This window comes from Taeniopygia guttata, chromosome 4, assembly GCF_048771995.1.
Source record: "Taeniopygia guttata chromosome 4, bTaeGut7.mat, whole genome shotgun sequence".
NCBI lineage: Eukaryota > Metazoa > Chordata > Aves > Passeriformes > Estrildidae > Taeniopygia > Taeniopygia guttata.
Genome location: NC_133028.1, coordinates 5,843,353 through 5,861,237, shown reverse-complemented (window position 1 = coordinate 5,861,237; position 17,885 = coordinate 5,843,353). Strand labels below are relative to the sequence as shown.

Below are 17,885 nucleotides of genomic sequence, written 5' to 3'. Positions count from 1 at the left end.
GTGGGGTCAGCTCTCAGCATCCTCCACAACAGGTCCTGTGTGATCACAGGGGTTTAGCTTTCACTGGCTAATTTAGTTAACATGCATTTTTGCATTCAGACATCATTGTTCCAGCTATACCTTAATTCTAACCATATGGGTTTCAGAGCTCTCATCAAAAAGGGATGATGGTTTTGGTGTGTGTTTCTTTCCTGAGTGCTTAATCTAAAATTCTAAAATAGCAAGGCTATTATCCCTCAGAAACTGAGCTCTGCTGTGTTGTCAAAGAAAACACACCAGGTGAGAACATGGCTCTGTGTTTTTCCCTGGGAGCATAACCTTTAAGTCCAGCCCTCAGCTAATCCCATTAATTAGTGTGGTCACAAAGAGATCAAGAAGCAGGCACAATTCTACCTGACAGCAGTCAAGGACAATCAACATAAGCCTCCTTTGAATTATATAAAACTTTAGGGTTTGTTTTGGGAATCATTATCCTCCTGTTTCAAGGTTTCTCTTAGAACACTGGGAATGAAGCATTTACAGAAAGAAAGGGTAAGATGTTTCCTTCTCTTGTTGGTTTTTTTTTTAATGTTGTTAATGTAATTTGTGGATTTGCAGTGGGCCTAGAATGGAAGGAAAAAAGAGAGGGAAATACCTCTAAAAAGAAAAAAAAATATCAAACCAAAATTATCTACTTTAAGTCTGCTTTGGGTGACAGGTGGCTGATGTAAGAGGTGATAGAGCTTTAGGAAAATAGAAGTACCACACAGGTTCTGTAATTCACAAGTTGTCTATTTAAAATGTGAACATCCTCATGCAACACATAGTCTGGGTCATTTTTGATGACTCCATCTGATGTCACATTGACTATGTCCCACTATTTCTAAAGCAGGTAAAAAAAAGTGTTCAATGTTTCTGTGAGGCAGTGGGGACATCTGACAAGGACATTTATGTCATCTGAGGGCTTTGAGACAGGAGAAAGGGCTGTGTGTCTGCTGCTCTGTACTGACTGCTCATGCACATTCTCACATATGCATACATTACACATATATATAGCACGCTAATGGGCAGAGGAAAATTCTGTCTATCCCTTGCTTATGTCCAGCTCTTCAACTAAACAAATATGAAAGGTGGAATGATGGGACTATGTCTGGGCTTTGTGTGCCTAGAACAGTGTCATCTCACCAGAATGGCCCTCAGGATGTGACACAGTTTGGTTGACACATCACAGTCTTACACACACACACACACACACACACACACACACACACACACCCCAGCTGAATTCTCCCCCCCAGACATTCTGACGACACACAAAATGGAGCCCACATGAAATAGCACAAGGACTGGAGAGAGCAGAACTGTATCTTTCACTCCATGTGATCAAAAGTGAGAGCAAAGCTCGTGGCTGGAGTCTCCCACCACCTGCAAGAGGAGTCTGTTTGTATTCTCTGCAGGTGGAGAATTAGGCACCTCAATGAAATCACCAAGTGAGATGGGACAGATAGAGGTCTTGAAATATTTTGCAAATTTGTGCAGTTTCCATTAAAAAAATTTAAACCCATAATCTCAAATTACTTGAAATCCAAAATTTGTGATAATCACTTAGTCTGAGTTCAAAAGGTTTATGAACAGTTTTTCAGAGATTCATTCTGAGAGAATAGATATGGATACAAAACCAGACCAAAATAAAAAACTCTTGTGTCTTGAGAAAGGGGTTTGTGGCTAGGTGAGCTGACTTCACTGTCTCAAGACCAAAACTACAAAGGCTGCTCTACTCAATGTGGAATTAAGACAACTAAGTTATGGTTTGTTGATGTCATTATTTAGTTTTGTCTAAATATGTGGCTTTTTTAAGGACTTTTATATTCCGTGTGTGAACACTTTATTTTCAGATTGATTACTTCAAGAGAAGTGTACACAAGACCTTATCTAAAGATGAGAATAAAACCATGTGCACCAGTATTTCAGTTTACCCATAAAGAAAATGTATTCAAGAGATAATATTTTAAAAAAGGAGAAGTCTGATTCACAGAATGTGTCAAAGGCTTGAAGGATACTCCCTAGGAAGGGTAAAACATGACATTTCTAATACCATTCCAAAACTGAAGCAAATTAGAAGGGGTAGCAACTACCCAGGCTTGAAACACTGCAAGTGTTTGCACAGACCTCAACATACACAAGTTGAAACTGCTGAATTTCTGACTTGCCAGCATATGTTTCACAAGTTACCAAGTGCAACACGCCTGCAACTTTCCATGGCTTCTCATCACAGCACTGGAGTTGAGTGATCTTTTATGGTGTGTGGGAATCCCAGAAACCATCTGGAGCCACCTGCTTGGGATAACCCTCCATGTCTCAATTTTTGAGATCTAATCTGCAAAGCTATCTCCAATTAAAAGTTTTGGATTTGGACTCAAAAAGATTTCTTTAACCAAGCTTGAAATAAATTTTTTAACAGAATCATCAGGAATGGATCTTATTTACACCATGCTCTTCCTTCCCTTTGTTATTTCAGAATTACAAAACAAACCATTGTCCTTAGGACACAGTTTTTTCAGCATGGTTTGCAGCCCCCAGCCCAACTTTCCAGCTCAGGTTGCGAAGACTGAGTCTGGCTTCTCTGAACACTCAAGTCCCATCCTTGGTACCAGCCAGGAATAGTAACCATCAAATGATGATACTGTTTTTTTCTCCTAAGTGCCAAGAGACTCAACAGCATGTCTGTGTCCTGGGAATTCTGGTATGTGCTGCCTGCAGTGTCCATTTCCCTCTGCTCCTGCCAAGGGCATGACTTCATTGAACGGTGTGATATTCCAGACAGCACAACACTGAAAATAACACTGGCACTTACCTGAGCTGCCAGTGCCTTCTGATGCACTTCTGGATGGTTTTGGGTGGCTCTGTTTGCTACTTGTTCGTACAGTGACCGAAGGAGGAACAGTGCTGCTGCTGTCTCCACGGATCGTCGAGAGATCCTGCATGCTAAAGCTCCGTAGTCTCTCAGACAGGGCTCCCTGTCCCTAGTTAGACAAGCAAGTAAATAACACAAAGTTAGAGCCAACATTTTTGAGACTTTTTACTCTCTCATTGAAATCCATCAGGACAATAGGAAGAAAAAAAAAATTGTGTGGTCTAGTGACCTAGAGATGACAAAATGTGTTGCTAAAAGCATAATTCCCTCTCTTGGCTCTTCCTTTTGGAGTGGTTCTATGGAAACATCCCTGATTCTTCATTCAGTGATCTGAGCACAGAGCAGCCTTGGCCATGTGTAAAGGAGCAGGATGTTGCTTTGTCTTTCTAGTAGGTACTTTTCTTCATTAGGAATGAGTCAAACAGATGCTTGGCTTCAAAATCACAATTAAATGGCCTGCATCAAAATAACTCCCTTTTAAAGTTAATCATCTATGATGACATTCACCCAGCCACTCTTAGCAATACACAACATTTCCAGAGCACAGAAAATCTGAAATTTTAAACTAATAAAAAGATATTGCTAGATTCCAAGAAATATAACAATGCTTTTTTAATGCAGCTTAATGAAGAAATGAACTAATGGAATACTTTGCTTTCTTTTTACACTAGTTTTCAATCTGACAACAAAGATATCCCTTGATGAAAGGAATTAAACGGTAAAGGATGGGTTGGTTAAGTGACACTTTCCATTAAAACTGCATCCCATCAAAAGGTTGACTGTAAGTATTCTGTAACCCTCATACTACACCACAAGCATAAAGTAGGAATACCAGCAAATTCAATACATACAGAATCATAGAATTTTTGAGCCACATTAAGTGACATTCAGACTTTAAGCTACATCAAATGATATTCAGAATATAAATGGCATAACTGATTATATAAATTACATAAATTTTATTTATGTGTTAACATTTTACTGAGGGGGGAGGATCTGAAAGATATTTCAGAGCACATAGTCTTGAAAAAGATACTGAAGTAAATACACAGAACCTGATTCTAGCATTCTTTTTGCAACTGTAAATTAGGAAAAATTCAATGGATACTTTCACTGAGATGAAATCAGAAAAAAAAGCAAAGAACAGACAGTAAATATTGTCCTGTTTAACAAAAAGATAAAGCAACCTTACTTTTAGAGTGTGTAAGCAGAGAGGGCATTAGGTGATGATAGCTACAGTCACTGTGACAGTCTGCACTTTTTACATTCAAGAAAAGTGACAGACCAGTAATCTCCAACTTTCCAGCCTGAAGTTTTCTATACAAGAAAAATGAGTTCAAACTTCCTTCTCAACTCCACATTTAGCTTTCCTACAGACTGTTACAGAGAAGCAGCAGACTTACTTTGCTCTTTCCCACTAGTCTATTCTACTCTTGAAAGCATTTTAAATTTTAAATAAGCTTCTTTGCTTATATACCAAGACATGTTGCTAATTTTATATGCATGGCAGTGGAGTCCTTAGAACTTATATTTTGCTAAACTCTCACCTCTGCCCTCACATTCTCCAGCCTGGCACAAGAGTTTATGCCTGAATTTTGGCTACTTCTGCCAAAGTGAGTTTGCTAGTGGCTGAGCCACTCTCGGGGTATGTTCTCACTCCAAGAGGCATCTCCAGTTAATCCTCTTGGGCCAGTGTAAGCCACATTTACTCTGCAAATGTTACTGGGCTGGTAACTGCAGTTGCCTTGCAGTCACCAGCAAGTGAGATCTCAGCTGCCCAGAGCTCAGTGCAGCTCTGGATGGGTTTTGGAAACTGCACTGAATTCCTGCACAGACACCCTATTCTCAGTGACTGATTCAAAGCCAAGATATCCTACCCTGCAGCCTGATTACAACAGGCTGATCTCTAGTCAGAGCAATCTGACTATTAAATAATATTTTGCTATTGCAGAATGACTGGCCAGCAAAGCCAGAGGGTTAGCAGCTGATGAACTGTAACTTGAGTGCTGTATTCCTCCCTCACACCCAGCTCAAGTGTCAGCAGGGCTCAGGCTTTTCACCTCCCCCCAGCTGCTCTGCTCAGCCAGCTAACCCAAATTCCATTTCATTCCAGCCAGCAATTTATGTACATGGATATGAGACAGGTTAGAGATGAGATTCATGTGTCAGACCAAGCTGGCAGGGAAGATGACGCCAACACATTGAAAATGAAGAAGATGTGTTAATATTCTTGCAGTGCACCTTGTGATATAGCAGCAGAGAATGATCAAAGGCCCCAGGAGAGCTTTGAAACAGGGGCCTGATATGAGCCTGTCATCTATGGATCTGTTACAACAGAGCCTTGAGCACAGACTGAAGCAGCTGATCTAAACAATTTTGATTTTCTCCAGGAAAAAAAAAAAAGAACTAAAATTGCCTTTTCTTAATTTTTGCTTTAATCTGAGTTTCTAACAGCAAAAATAAAGATGGTTTATAAAACAGGTAATAGCAAAATATTATTGTTACTGTTCCTACTATTCTATGAAACATTTTTTCTGAATATCAGAAATGCCAAGAACAGCAAAGGCCTGGGTTGAGTGAAGGCACTGAACACCTGTGAAAACCTGACGAGTTCCATTTCTTTTCTTTCTAGTTTTTGCACCTTTGGCCTTTGTAGGGACAGACTTGATTTATTTGCTCCTAGAACACAGTGTAACACTCACAGTTCTTTCCCAGTTACACAATTTTACTTGACCCCAAATAGAAATGTGACAGAAATTACCACAGAATGGGGGTGGTTTCAGAGTAAAATGGAAAATATTGTTGACCAGCTTTTATTTCCCTGCCACATAAGCAGCTGGTGTATTTGAAATCGCAAACATTTGAAAAGCCAGCATGGGGAGGGTTTGCAGAGCTGTGTTTTAGAAATAAAGATTTTATCCAGATGTAATATTTATTATTCCACAAAAAGACTTATCTTTTATTAGCAAAAGAAAATAACAACTTAATCACTTTATTTCTTGATAGAATAAATTTAGCACAGCACACGTTTTGGGCTGTGTTTTGTTAAAACAATCATGTGGAAGATGAAGAGCAGCTGTTTGGGGGGATTTTTGTTTACTGTTGTGGCCATGATCATGCAGATGCTCTTCCTACTGCTAGAGACATGAGAGATATCCCAGGAATTTCAGCACAGAGACAGGATCCAGCTCCTGAAGCTATGCCTATGCTGCAGCCCAGAGGCATGTTTGCATCCCCACAGATCTGGGTTAGTTTTATCCATAAGTGTGACAGCAGTAACACCATGACAGTAGCTGTGGTAACACCATTTCACTGTGTCAGCAGAGGAACAGCCCAATGCTATTACAAAGCCTTCTGAAAATTGTGACTGGGAGGACTGTGGGACTAAGGATGACACCACTTCTCTCTCCTCCTCACTGAACACCAGTAGTTGCCAGGATGATTGTGCTGGCAGTGTTGGACCTGTGGTTTTGGGACTTTAGAGGACCCAAGCATGAAATGGTGCTGGAAAACTGAGCCTTAACTTCCCTGGGCACAAGACTCCCTGCTTGGACTCAACTTCTCATCCATCTTCACTTAAGATATGGACCATCCCTATGGGCATGGCGCTTCTGATTTTATAGACAGTGAGGTTTTGGGGGCTACAGGTGGGAACAGGTGTCTCTCTGTTCCCTGATCACTACAGTGCATCTGTCCCCAAGTCCATCTCATCCTGCCCATAGGTGAAGGTACAGCACAAACTGAAATTGGAGCTCTTCAGGCTTCCTTTGCCTATTTTACCCCCAGGATCTACCAACCTCACAAGTTCTCTTTTTACAGAGAAGAGCCAGGGCTCGGTGCTACTGAATAGGATAAAAGACAAATACTAAAAAAGACATGGTAATATCACTGCACAGTCACTGCTATCACTTGGTATCAACCTTATTTAGATTCATGACTGCACCAACAGTTTGAGGGCATTGGCCACCAAGACAAGATGCAGAAGCTCATTTGTGATTCTAAGTGAAATTAAAGCTCCCATCCACAGGGCATAGTAATTAATCTAAAGCTAATTTAAGTATATCTGCCTCATTTGGTCAAAATGACAGTAATATAGACATTCCTTCCTCACCCACATCTAGCACATTCTCCCCTTTTTGCTTTAAAGACTGTGACAAAACAGTATGAAAACCCTGAGCTTCCAGAGCCAGCAACCTGCACACTGCCTTCCTCCTCATGTTGCAGACATCACCATCATCATCTCCAAAAACAAACATCAGCCTCTCTGGGTCCAGAGCACAACCACTAATGCAACCAGTATTTGCCTGGATGGATCAGAAATACGAAAACCTGACATCTGCATTGTGGCAAACACTGTAAAAGGCACTCTATCAGACAGAGCTGGAACTGTCTTAATTTATTTTACCACTTCATAGTCAGTCTCTGCATTCCCATTTGAACTAAAACTTTTTAGAAGAAAATGTATTTAGGAGTCCGGGGAAAACTGGGCTTATAGTCAATTGGATTATTCATTATAAATACTTCATGTATGTAGGTAGCTAAAGTACATAAAATTAAGCACAAAATTTAAAAGTCTGCAATTTATATAACAGCCCCATTGAATATGATCTAAATATAAACAAATAACAGTGTCTAGATTTTATCATTCCTTCAGTCTGAAAAGATGAAAGAATTCTGTAAACATTATTTAGGCTTCAAAACACCTCTAATACCTACAAATTCCATTTTGCAGCTGTGGAAACTATGACACAGCATGAAAAATCCGGAACCCAAAACTGCCAAGTCACAAAAGAGAAGCTTTTAATACAATCAGTGTTAATGCAGGATGGCCCCTCCTGGCCTTTTGCCTCTTAGGATCAGCAGTTAATGGACAAGCAAGGGAACACTAAGTCACACTGAGCACACTTCCAGCACAATCCTCAATCTGTTAATGTTCTCCTCTCTTTTTGCTGTAAGTGTGGTTAGCAGTTCATCCCCACAGATGTCTGCATGCACATTGCAGCCTCCATCCTGCCGGTGCCCACTGCAAGGTGCAGTGCACGTTCCCAGGATGCTGTGGCCATGGTGTCAGCAGGACTGCCCCAGCCACACCTGTCAGAGATCCTTCAAAACCCCACTGCATCCCCAACCATCCTCACAGGGATCACAGCAGAGGGAGAGAGGCTCCCTTCATCCATTAGTGAGAACACAACAGCAAACACAGCAGCTTGGCCCTGCAATCAGCAGCAATCAGCCCAGTTAAATGAGTGTTCCATGTAAAAGCTCCCTGCCTGGAGCTGGAATCTCTACAACTGTCAGCAGAGGACTTGGAAGGCAATTTGCTGATGAGATCAAGGACAGGCTTTTAAAGCTCAGCACGCAGGATCTACCCACTGGAAGCAGAGCAGACAGCATTTGGCCTCAGACCAGTCTCAGCTGAAAACAGTCCAAACTAGTCTAACAGCTAGTCTAACAACAAGTCTAACAGGGAGTAGATATTAGTTAGGGGTTAGTAAAAGCACTCAGCAGATTACCTGCCCTTTTTTCTGGTCCCAATACAAGTGTAAATGGAGTAGCTGAGAGACCTAGCAAAGGGAAAAAAGAGAGCCATTGTGGCAACAAACATAAAAGCTTTGAGAATAAGATCTATTTGAAGCATAAGAAATCGAGGTGAGATGTGAGCATGACACTGGGCACCATGAGCAGGGACTCACATACACATAAAAAGCAGGGACACCCACCTGTGGACTACATCTCTGAACACAGGTTCTCCCTTCCTCAGGTTCCCCAGAGAGATGGAGAAACCACTCCATAACCACCCCAGCTGACAAGGTGTCACCTAACACGTGTTTTTAAAGAGTAAAGCAAATTATAAACACAATGGGCTGCTATTCCACTCCTTGCACTTGATTGATGCTTCCCACTGGAGAAATCCCCAGTGTCAGGCCTAATGACTAATTTAGGCACAGGATTATGTGAGGGACATGTGGCAGTCATTTTAGTCCTGGTGACTGACAGTTCCCCTGAGCAGTAGGGTGACAGTGGGGAAATGCTCACAGCAGTGAGCAGAGTTTGCACACAGAAGTTTCTTCATGTCTGGCTGCAGGCAGGCCCTGAGCAGAACCACCAGCTTTATGGTCTGAGCACAGGCATGAGTGAAGCAGTAAATTGCTTCTGCCACCATACCAACACAAACATCCTACAAGCAATATCCTTATTTATGGCCAGGGCCTGTGTGCCGTGCCTAGTCTGGAAGAGCTACCTGTTTGGAAATGTCAGACAGTAATAAAAACTCAAAGGGAAACCAGCTGACGTTAATGTTGATGGTGGAAACATATTTTCATCCACCCTTTTTGTTTGTGCAGTTAATTTCCCCTCCAGGGAACTCTTTGTTATTGTTTCTCCCACACTAGTCTCTCTATAAATTTATTTTTTGGTTCTGCTGTCCTGTGCATTCAGTGAGTGTTGTTTGCTTGTTGGAGACACCAACCAAACAGCCAGCTTGAAAGAGAAACTAGAAAGAGTTACCTGGATTGTAACTCAAACAGCACTGGGATTCTATAGATTTGTGAAAAACAGATTCTTAAAGACTTCTGAATAAAGGATGCATCACACATGACAAGAACACTTCACAAAGTACTGTAATCAGTGGCATACTACCATATATTTTAAGAAAACCATTTGTTGTTCCTCTTTATTGGCATAAAATAGCTCCAAGATCTTTGATTTTGGATCCCAAATGGAGATCCTTTAAAAGAAACTACTTTCAAAAGCAACAAGTTCAGTCCCCCTGAGATAACAGTAAAGTGTCCCCAAAGGCTTCTCAATCTGTGAACTCTAAATCACTCCTGACCTCTGCAGCTCTAGGCATGTTACTGATGAGGGCACATGATGTGGCCATCACAGATGTGGTGCTAAGCAGATTGGTCAGAACCTTGCTCCCATATGTTTGCTCAGCAAAGGAGCACTCTCCCTCTGAGCATTGGGATCTAATCATTACAAAGAGGCTTTATCAAGCATCTTAGGGGAAAGGATCCTCCCCACCCCTGCCTCCCCTCTCCCAATTCAAGTAGAAGTGCAGTTCTCCACTGTTATGTCACAAAAGGCAGCATGTCTCTCCCACACGAGTATTTTTCTCCTGCTTTCCACAGTAAATAGGTCTAAAATCACATGGTAAATTAGGGATCTAAATATTGATTTTCAGGCAATTGCACTGGCTACACCAGCTGGATACTAGAAATGACTTAAAAGATGCTGTTTGTCTAAGGAGGATAAAGCCTAAATCATCACCAGCATTTCCCTCCCAGTGTCCTGGTTTAAAAAACAACAAATGCACTGAAAAACTTCCTGATAAATTTCTTGGGCTAAAGGGTCTTAAGGTAATGAAGCTATAACCCTCCAGGGGAAGGTGAGCCCAAAGCTGGAAATAGAAATGGATAGAGTAGAAATGCCAGCCCAGAGAGGTGGTTTGGGAGCTGCTGAGGCTGGTTGGTTCAGCAGGTGGATGCACACCCCGAGCCCCCCTGCCTGTCTGCTCCTTTGAGTGATATGAGCAGTGACTGAGCCACATTCCCCACGCATGAGAGGCTCCTGGGCTGCTCCTCAGACTTATTAGGCACAAATGGGCTTTTCACTGACACCAGTCATGTGTGCCTGCTCCCTCCACCTCATTTACCTTCTCCTGCCAAGGCTCTGCACCCACTGCCAGCACCGTGCTGTGCCCCACTCCCCTGTGCAAAAGCGGCACGCAAGGGGGCACAGCAGCAGCTGGTCTGCCACCTTACCTACAGAAGGGCAGCAGAAAGGCAGGGGAAGGTGCACCAGCAGAAATGTCTGGAGTACACTGATCTGTTGGCATGGGATGTTTTCTCCAAATCTCATTTGAAAAGCAGAGTTCAGTCTGCAGCTTGGGGATGGTTAAGTTGGTTGGGAGCACAATTTGTATTCAGATGGGGAAAGATGTGGGTCTGTTTGGCAGAATTGGTTTATTCAGGGTGGGGAATAAAGGATACATCCAAACAGAATCTGGGAAACCCAGGAGCTTGGAAGAGAGTGAGAGAGCTGGAGGAGAGTGTAAAATTGGTGATGCGTGGGTTGTAGAAAGTCAGGAGGCAATGGCAGGGCTGGGCAGGTTTTTGGGAAAGCAAGTAGGGAAAGAGGAGTTGTGGACTGGGGACGTGGCAAAGCAACAGGTGGTAGCAGGCTCAGGGTGACAGGTGAAGGATAAGTGCTGGGAGTGTGGTGACAGCAAGGGAGTACATACACAAGTGTGCTGAAGAAGGCTGGTGATGCTTCCAAGCCTGGACTGGAGCCTCCCCTTGCTGCAGCCATGTGTGTCCCAGCTGCTTACACTGAAACCTGACTGGTGGCAGTGAAAATCCCAGGATCCATCTGATGGATGCACTGCTTGGCAAAGTGACTGGGGCTGGAACAGCCCTGCTGCTGCTGCTCCCTTCTGCTGTGACCCAAATGCAAGCTTGTTTTCTCTCCAGCAAGCTGAGCTGGAAAGATGGTGGTGGTCAGGGATTTTCAGGAATGAAAATGGCTGAATTAGCTGGAACTAATTGAAAACACACTAAGATTTACTGCCTGGTCATTTAATCCTACCACTTAGGACTGACCCACTTGAAGTCACCACATGTGACAGAATCACCAAGTGATGAGGATGGGATTAGAGCCCCAAATGAGATTATGCTCCTTGGTGGGGGATGTGAGCTGCTAGGGGCAGGGAAAAGATCTCTGTTGAGCACCTAGCAGGGGTAATAAACCAGATATCCAACTTTCTGTTTGCCTAGTGAGCATCAAAAATAGACTCTCCAGAGAGAGAGAAAACACCCAAGTGAGCCAGCTGGGCAGACCCGGGGTGCTTGGGACACTGGCAGCTCCTCAGCCTGTAAAATGAACTGGCACAGGCTTGTGCCAGCATTAGCACAACTGTGGCTTCAAAACAAAACAGAGCAGGGGCAGGGAGCAGGAGGAGGGGCAAGGACAAGCCTGCAGTTGGCTAACTGAAACCACAGAGTATTTAAGATAAAAAAGGGAAAGGGACAGGGGATTAGAGGTAAGGAAGGCGTGGCTGTGCACAGCTTGCAGCATCTTAGCCTGCAGTAAATATATAAGCAGCAGCCTGTCACACACAAATGGTAATCAGAGAGGCAGATGCATTGTGCTGCACGAATAAAAATATTATGGATAAACAGGATGGATTAAAACATATGATGGACGAAAAGAATGGATAAAAAAATATGATGGATGAAAATAATTAAAAGATGGGCCTTACCTAAAGATCTTATAATGAAAGACAAAAGACCATGATGGATCACAGCTCAGACTGAACGGAGAGGACAGGGCTGGGCACAGCATGAGACATGTTCTCCAGGTGTAGAAGCCAATAGATTTCAGCTAATTTACTGAAAACAGATCTGTACAGAGTCCCTTTACAGCCCAGCAGCTCAGTGTGCATTGCCACTACGTGAAGTTGATTTGCAGAGCCTGAAGGCCCATTTCTGCATACAAAAGCATCTTTTCCTCACCCAGTAATCCAAGTGAAGCAGTAAATAATTCTCACATTCACTTGCTGGTAGAAGCCATGTTTTCCATGGAAGCTGCAGGAGCACAGTGCTACTGAATAAGTCATCATCTCTATAGGTTCCAACTGTAACACAATCCTTTAAATGCTGAAACCAAATGAATGGCTCACTTTCCCATCTACACTCAACACTTATCACGGACTAGCTGGATGCCCTTAAATCTTGGCATCAGAAAAGCCGTGATAAGCCTTAGAAATAGAATTCTCTTTCCTCCTTCCCTGGGATCTTCCTCCCTAAGGACAGCACTGCAGTCTGGTCTGGCATCTGTCTGCTTAAAGTGTTTTCCAGATAATTAGTCATTTAAACTTCTCTCACACAGGATAATCTGGCTCAGTTATACCTTCTCAAGTGAGCAAGGAAGGGCGTTGACATGCAGGTGACAGCAGCTGAAAACCAGGGCAACAGAAACAGTTCTCACCCCTGCCTGTTGCACCACTCCTCTCTGGGAAACAACTCCCTCCTCAGCAGCAGGGACGGCTGCATGGAGACACATCCACAGCACCCAATCACACCCTGAATACCTGAGGAAGCCCAGCTCAGCACTCCTGCACTGCAGCACACCAGGCTGTCATTCACACCAGGCAGCTTTCCCTGCCAGGACAGTGGCACATTCTGTCTCAGAAGGGCAAGGGACAGAAGTGCTTTAACCATCCTTGGATATTACACTGGGAACAGATTAGTGTGCACTTCCATGAACAGCACAGCTAATCTGTCTGCTTCCCAAGACCAGAAGGGATGATCTTGCTTTCCTTTCTGCTGGCCACGCTCCTCACATTGCAGTTCAATCCCTTTCCTTATGCTGGCTCAGCCACCAGAGATAAGTTTGTGGGCTCAAAAGAACATACCCTGTGGGAATCCAGAGCTTCCCTCTGGCTGCCCTGGAAGGTCTGGGAGCATGGCAAGGGTCAGGAACCCCCCTGGACAGAGCACTGAGAGACACTGTCTGTGATCTCTGTCCATGGAAAAGAGTTTTCAATCTTACAGGATGAATTACAAGCTCTGAGTGTTTGACATAAGTAATAATTAAGTGTGGCACGGGTGCAAAAGTAAAATTTTAGGATTCTAGATAAGGGGTCCAAATGGAGGAAATTGGGTGTGTCTTGTCCTTTTTCTCCTTCTTCATGCCCTCCATGTTTCACTGCAGTGTTGGCATTTTTCTGTTGGTTTAGGCTGGGGACACACTGTTCAACGTAGGTGACAGATATTGGCACGTTATTGTAAATCCAGCACAGGTAGTTTCTGGTATTTAATGTTTGTAACATCCCACTGAGGGCAGAGCCCCACACGCTGCCCTGCAGGACAGAGCTGCGGCAGGGCAGCAGAACATGTTAGAGATAAACAGAATAAACAACCTTGAAAATAGCACAGACCAATTATGACTTCTTCTTTGGCATTGGGGCTGAAAGACAGAGACTTTCTACAATCTCGGAATCATGAATACCACAGATTGCGAAAATACCCCTTTCTTTTTCTTTCAGGATTAACTTTCTGATAGATTAGAGATAACCTGAGGAGGCCCAAAATGCTGGTGCACACTGGGAGCTGGAGCACTACCCCATTTTGGAGAAGGAGAGCTGTCAGATTGGCTCACACACTCTGTTGGATCTGCACCCTGAGGCACACAGAAACAAGCAACTTGCTGGAGGCCACAAGCCAAAGCAGTGAAGGAAGCCAGGGGTCCTATTTTTCCCTCATACATGCAGAGTAATTTTAATGTCAAGGCTGAAGGAAATACTTGAACAGTCCTTGCTTTGTTGTAAAAATCAAACCATCAATCTATTCAATAACAACCTCTCTATCTTATTAACAAATCATTTTTCCCTCCCCAAAGTAGTGTGCAAGTAAGACTCTTCTGGCCCATTTACAGGTTGCAATATCTTAACAGTTTTCTCTCAAGTTGTGCTGGCAGATGTGCAATGCAATAATACCACACGAGTCACAGAGTTGTTTTCTTCCACCCCTGAAAGAGGAGTGTCATTAACTATGAAAAATAACAGTCTCCTTGTACCATGGAGACTCTTCCCTCTTTTCCCCACTGCCACTGGAGCCACATTTTAAGGCAGAGAAGAGTCTTAAGAAAAACAGCAGAAAAATGGAACAGTGGGAAGGAAAACTGTGGTGCTGACTGTTCATTCCAGTTGAACAGCTGATGCAGACACTGTTGCAGTCCTGATGGAGGAACAGGTTGGCAGTGTGGGTTTGGGTTACTGTTGAGCTTCTCATATTCAGGGGCTACCTAGACAGGAGCCAGAACTCCTTTGGGATTCACACATAGTTCCTCACTGTGACCTAAAAGCAGCTCTAGCACAGTCAGTCTGCAGCACCTTGTAGGAAGGGGCTCCGAGCAAAGGCAGTGCTGCAAAACTGGCATTCCTAGAGCCTATTTATGTCCCCAGTGTGACTTCTTCAGGCTTAAATGGCAGCAGCAAAAGTGCTAAGTGTCCTGAAGGCATCACAAAAATGTTAGTTCATTGGGCATACTATACACAGCACTGCCCTAGCTCCACGTTTATCCCAGGTTTCAGTCCAAGTTTGGTTTATCTCACAGTCCCTGAGTTAGAAGAGTCTCCCTACTGAAGAACAACAGCTCAGGAAAAGACAGGCCCAACAATATAGTCTGCACAATGCTAGGTAGGGAAAAAGGAGACAATTTTTGGGTTTAGCATATCCTTGTGATCCCATGAGGATGGCACACCCTTTGGGCTCTCCCCTTCTGTAATACCTTGCTTTCAACAGGCTTTATAATAACCTTTATGGTATTTGGCCTCCCAAGGATACATTATGCATTTTTGCAGGAAGTAAGGCCAAGACATACTAAAGTGATGTGCCTTAGGTCATGGGAAAAGCATTTGGCAGAGGAAAATAACTTCCTTCAACTCCTATTCTCATGTTGTTCCTACTACCAGTACCCTCCTTGTCCATATGTTTCTAACTATCCTTTTGCAACAGGCGTGGTAGCCAAGTCTCACCCCCAAAACACCCTGTGCACATCAACTCTAAGCCATGACAGCTCATGGCCAGAGGGCAGGACCCCAAAATGCAGGTATCAAGTCCTTGCAGCTCTTATGCAAGAAAAGGAACAACAGATAACAGCTATTTTCTGGGTTTGGCTCTAAGCCAGGAAGAGAATATAGGATACACCCCTTCAGATGAGATCCCTCATCCAATATCTACTCGTCCTCCAAAAGCAACTAATGGCACATTCACTCTCACGTATCATCACAGCAGAGAATTACACACCAGTTATGTTATGTGTACGCCTTGCACAAGAACTTTTAGCCTTCGTGAACTTCATCTTTTCCTGTCACTACACAAAATTATAGGTCACTATAGAAAATAATGAGAGAAAACCTACCCCCACCATCTCTCCCCCTCCACACTGTGCCTGCTGCTGGCAGTGGATGCAGAGAAATGTTGATGAGGCACCATCCTGACCTGCACCTTTACCTTTGAAGCTGCCATGACGGCTGCCGTGGCTGCGACGTTCAGCCCCCGCTTCCCAAAGTGCACAAGGGCATCGTAGCTCCGGTCTTTCGCCTGGATGAGGCAGTCATCGATCTCCTGTCAGAGCAGAACACAAAACAAACAATTAAAAAAGCACAAGAAGAACAAGTTCAAGCTTATGCTCCCAGCCTCAAATTCTTGGCAGAGTCAGGTTATACTTTATGGAAGTAGATATCTTCCATGTCCTCCACTGTGGCTGGAAAGAAGTTCACAGCCACATTTGCAAAGAGGAAAAGTTTGCTGGGGGCAGTAACTCCCACTGCAGGATTGGGGAAGTCTTTATTCTACAAATGGAAGATTGGGACCCAAAGTTGGGATGCTGTAAGCAAGAGAAATCTGCCTGAGCAACATGGACTGATAGCCATTTGCAAACCATGCACTCCAAAGACAAATGGGATTGCCTCATAGTTAAAAATACCCATATGATGACACTGGGCAGCTGAAGCTGCACTGCCCTGTGTCCAGGACAGGTGGCCTCAGAAATATCTCTGCACATCACAGTGGTGCCCAGCTCCAGATGCCTATGGAATTGGTAGGCACAGAGCTTCTGGGCTTTGATGCTGCTCAATATGCAGTGAAACAGTTAGGGAGGCTCCTACCCTTATTGTCCCTCCCTCAGGACACTGGGGACTGGATGATAATGATAGTAATGACTGCTAGTACTCAGATGGTAGGTGTGCTGGGTTAGTAGAGACTGGAGGTTGTGAGGAGCTCTGGCTGCTCTCCCTGTTCCCCATAGGCAAGAGGTGGCAACTCAAAATGCATGAGCCCTACTTGGGAGAAGCACAAGCAAAGGGAAGCAGAGACAGGGGATTGATTCCCACTGTCCTTCTTGGACAGGACTGAGATCCAGTTGCTACTTCACTGCCTGTGGCAAAAGGCAGAGCTTTCATTTCCAAGTTGCCTGTGCAGGAAACAGTTACTCACTCAGCAGTTTTCATTTTGGTATGTGACAATAGCTGTTCTTGGTCCATTTATTCCCACGAGCCAAATGGATCTGCCTGACAGTGTCCCATTCACAGCCACAGGAATCTCCCAGGCAGGCAAATGATCCGAGTTGTAATGTCCCCCACCCAAAGTTAGCATCTTTAATTTGAGCAAGACACTTCTAATCTAGGACTTCAACATGCTACATGCCTTTTTTCACTACACTACACAGCCAGACATGTGCTTGCTAAGCCCATTTTAGACTGCCTGGGCTGTTTGTCTCATTGCTGTACAATGTTTTAGGCAGAGCTGGGAACAAAGCTGAGGAGTCCTGGCTGCCAGACCAAGTTTCTCTATTTGTTATATCCAGCCACAACAGAGCACTCTAGCTATAATCAGCCAGTACATGCAAAGCAGCTCAGAAGGTATTTTTATCCCCCTCCCTCCCACCTTCTCAACTGCACTAAAATGAGTTAATAAGTGTGAGTGCACTGAACAGATGCCAGTATTTAAAAACACAACAACCACAAAGAACAAAAACACCAGCCAAAAAGAGGGGATCAAATGACAGAGGAAGAGAATCAGCAATTCCCAATCCTTCCATGCAAATGATACAGGGACTGGAGTAAACACACCATAGTTCTGTTCCACCCAGGGAGGATCCAGGCACCTGTGATTACCTTTTCTTTTGAAGACAGAGTTGGATGAACAAATTTCCTGTACAGGAGGCTGGAGCCTTTTGTGTACGGAGACAGCAGCCAAGCTACAAAAGCTATTTTGAGTTCATAGTAGAATGGAAACCTAGAATAAAAAGAAGATTACTGTCTGCTCCCAGTTTAACCCCTGCCCTTAATTAGAGATACTCAGCACAGGTAGTGTTTTGCCAGCCTAGCTCAAGGCAGGTTTTGCTTACCGAAAAATCTAAAGATTAAAGTGTATTGACTCAGTTTTGAGCACATCTCAAAGACACATGTGGATGAATCTTTACTTGG

The 17,885-nt window shown here is 43.7% G+C and overlaps 1 protein-coding gene across 7 annotated transcripts in view; it reads right to left on the bottom strand.

The window, feature by feature from the left end:
- Window positions 1–17,885, bottom strand: part of REEP1 (receptor accessory protein 1) — a 62,552-nt gene that overhangs the window by 13,203 nt on the left and 31,464 nt on the right. For 5 of the 7 annotated variants that reach the window (XM_030270514.4, XM_072927905.1, XM_072927907.1 and 2 more), the window contains exons 4-7: window positions 17,574–17,694; window positions 15,910–16,023; window positions 8,407–8,457; window positions 2,834–3,002 (exon numbers count right to left, since the gene is read on the bottom strand). In XM_030270514.4, coding sequence (XP_030126374.2) covers window positions 2,834–3,002; window positions 8,407–8,457; window positions 15,910–16,023; window positions 17,574–17,694 — 455 coding nt within the window. Of the gene's footprint in view, window positions 1–2,833; window positions 3,003–8,406; window positions 8,458–15,897; window positions 16,024–17,573; window positions 17,695–17,885 lie in introns of all 7 variants that reach the window. The other 2 variants (XM_072927903.1, XM_072927904.1) reach the window with 2 other exon arrangements.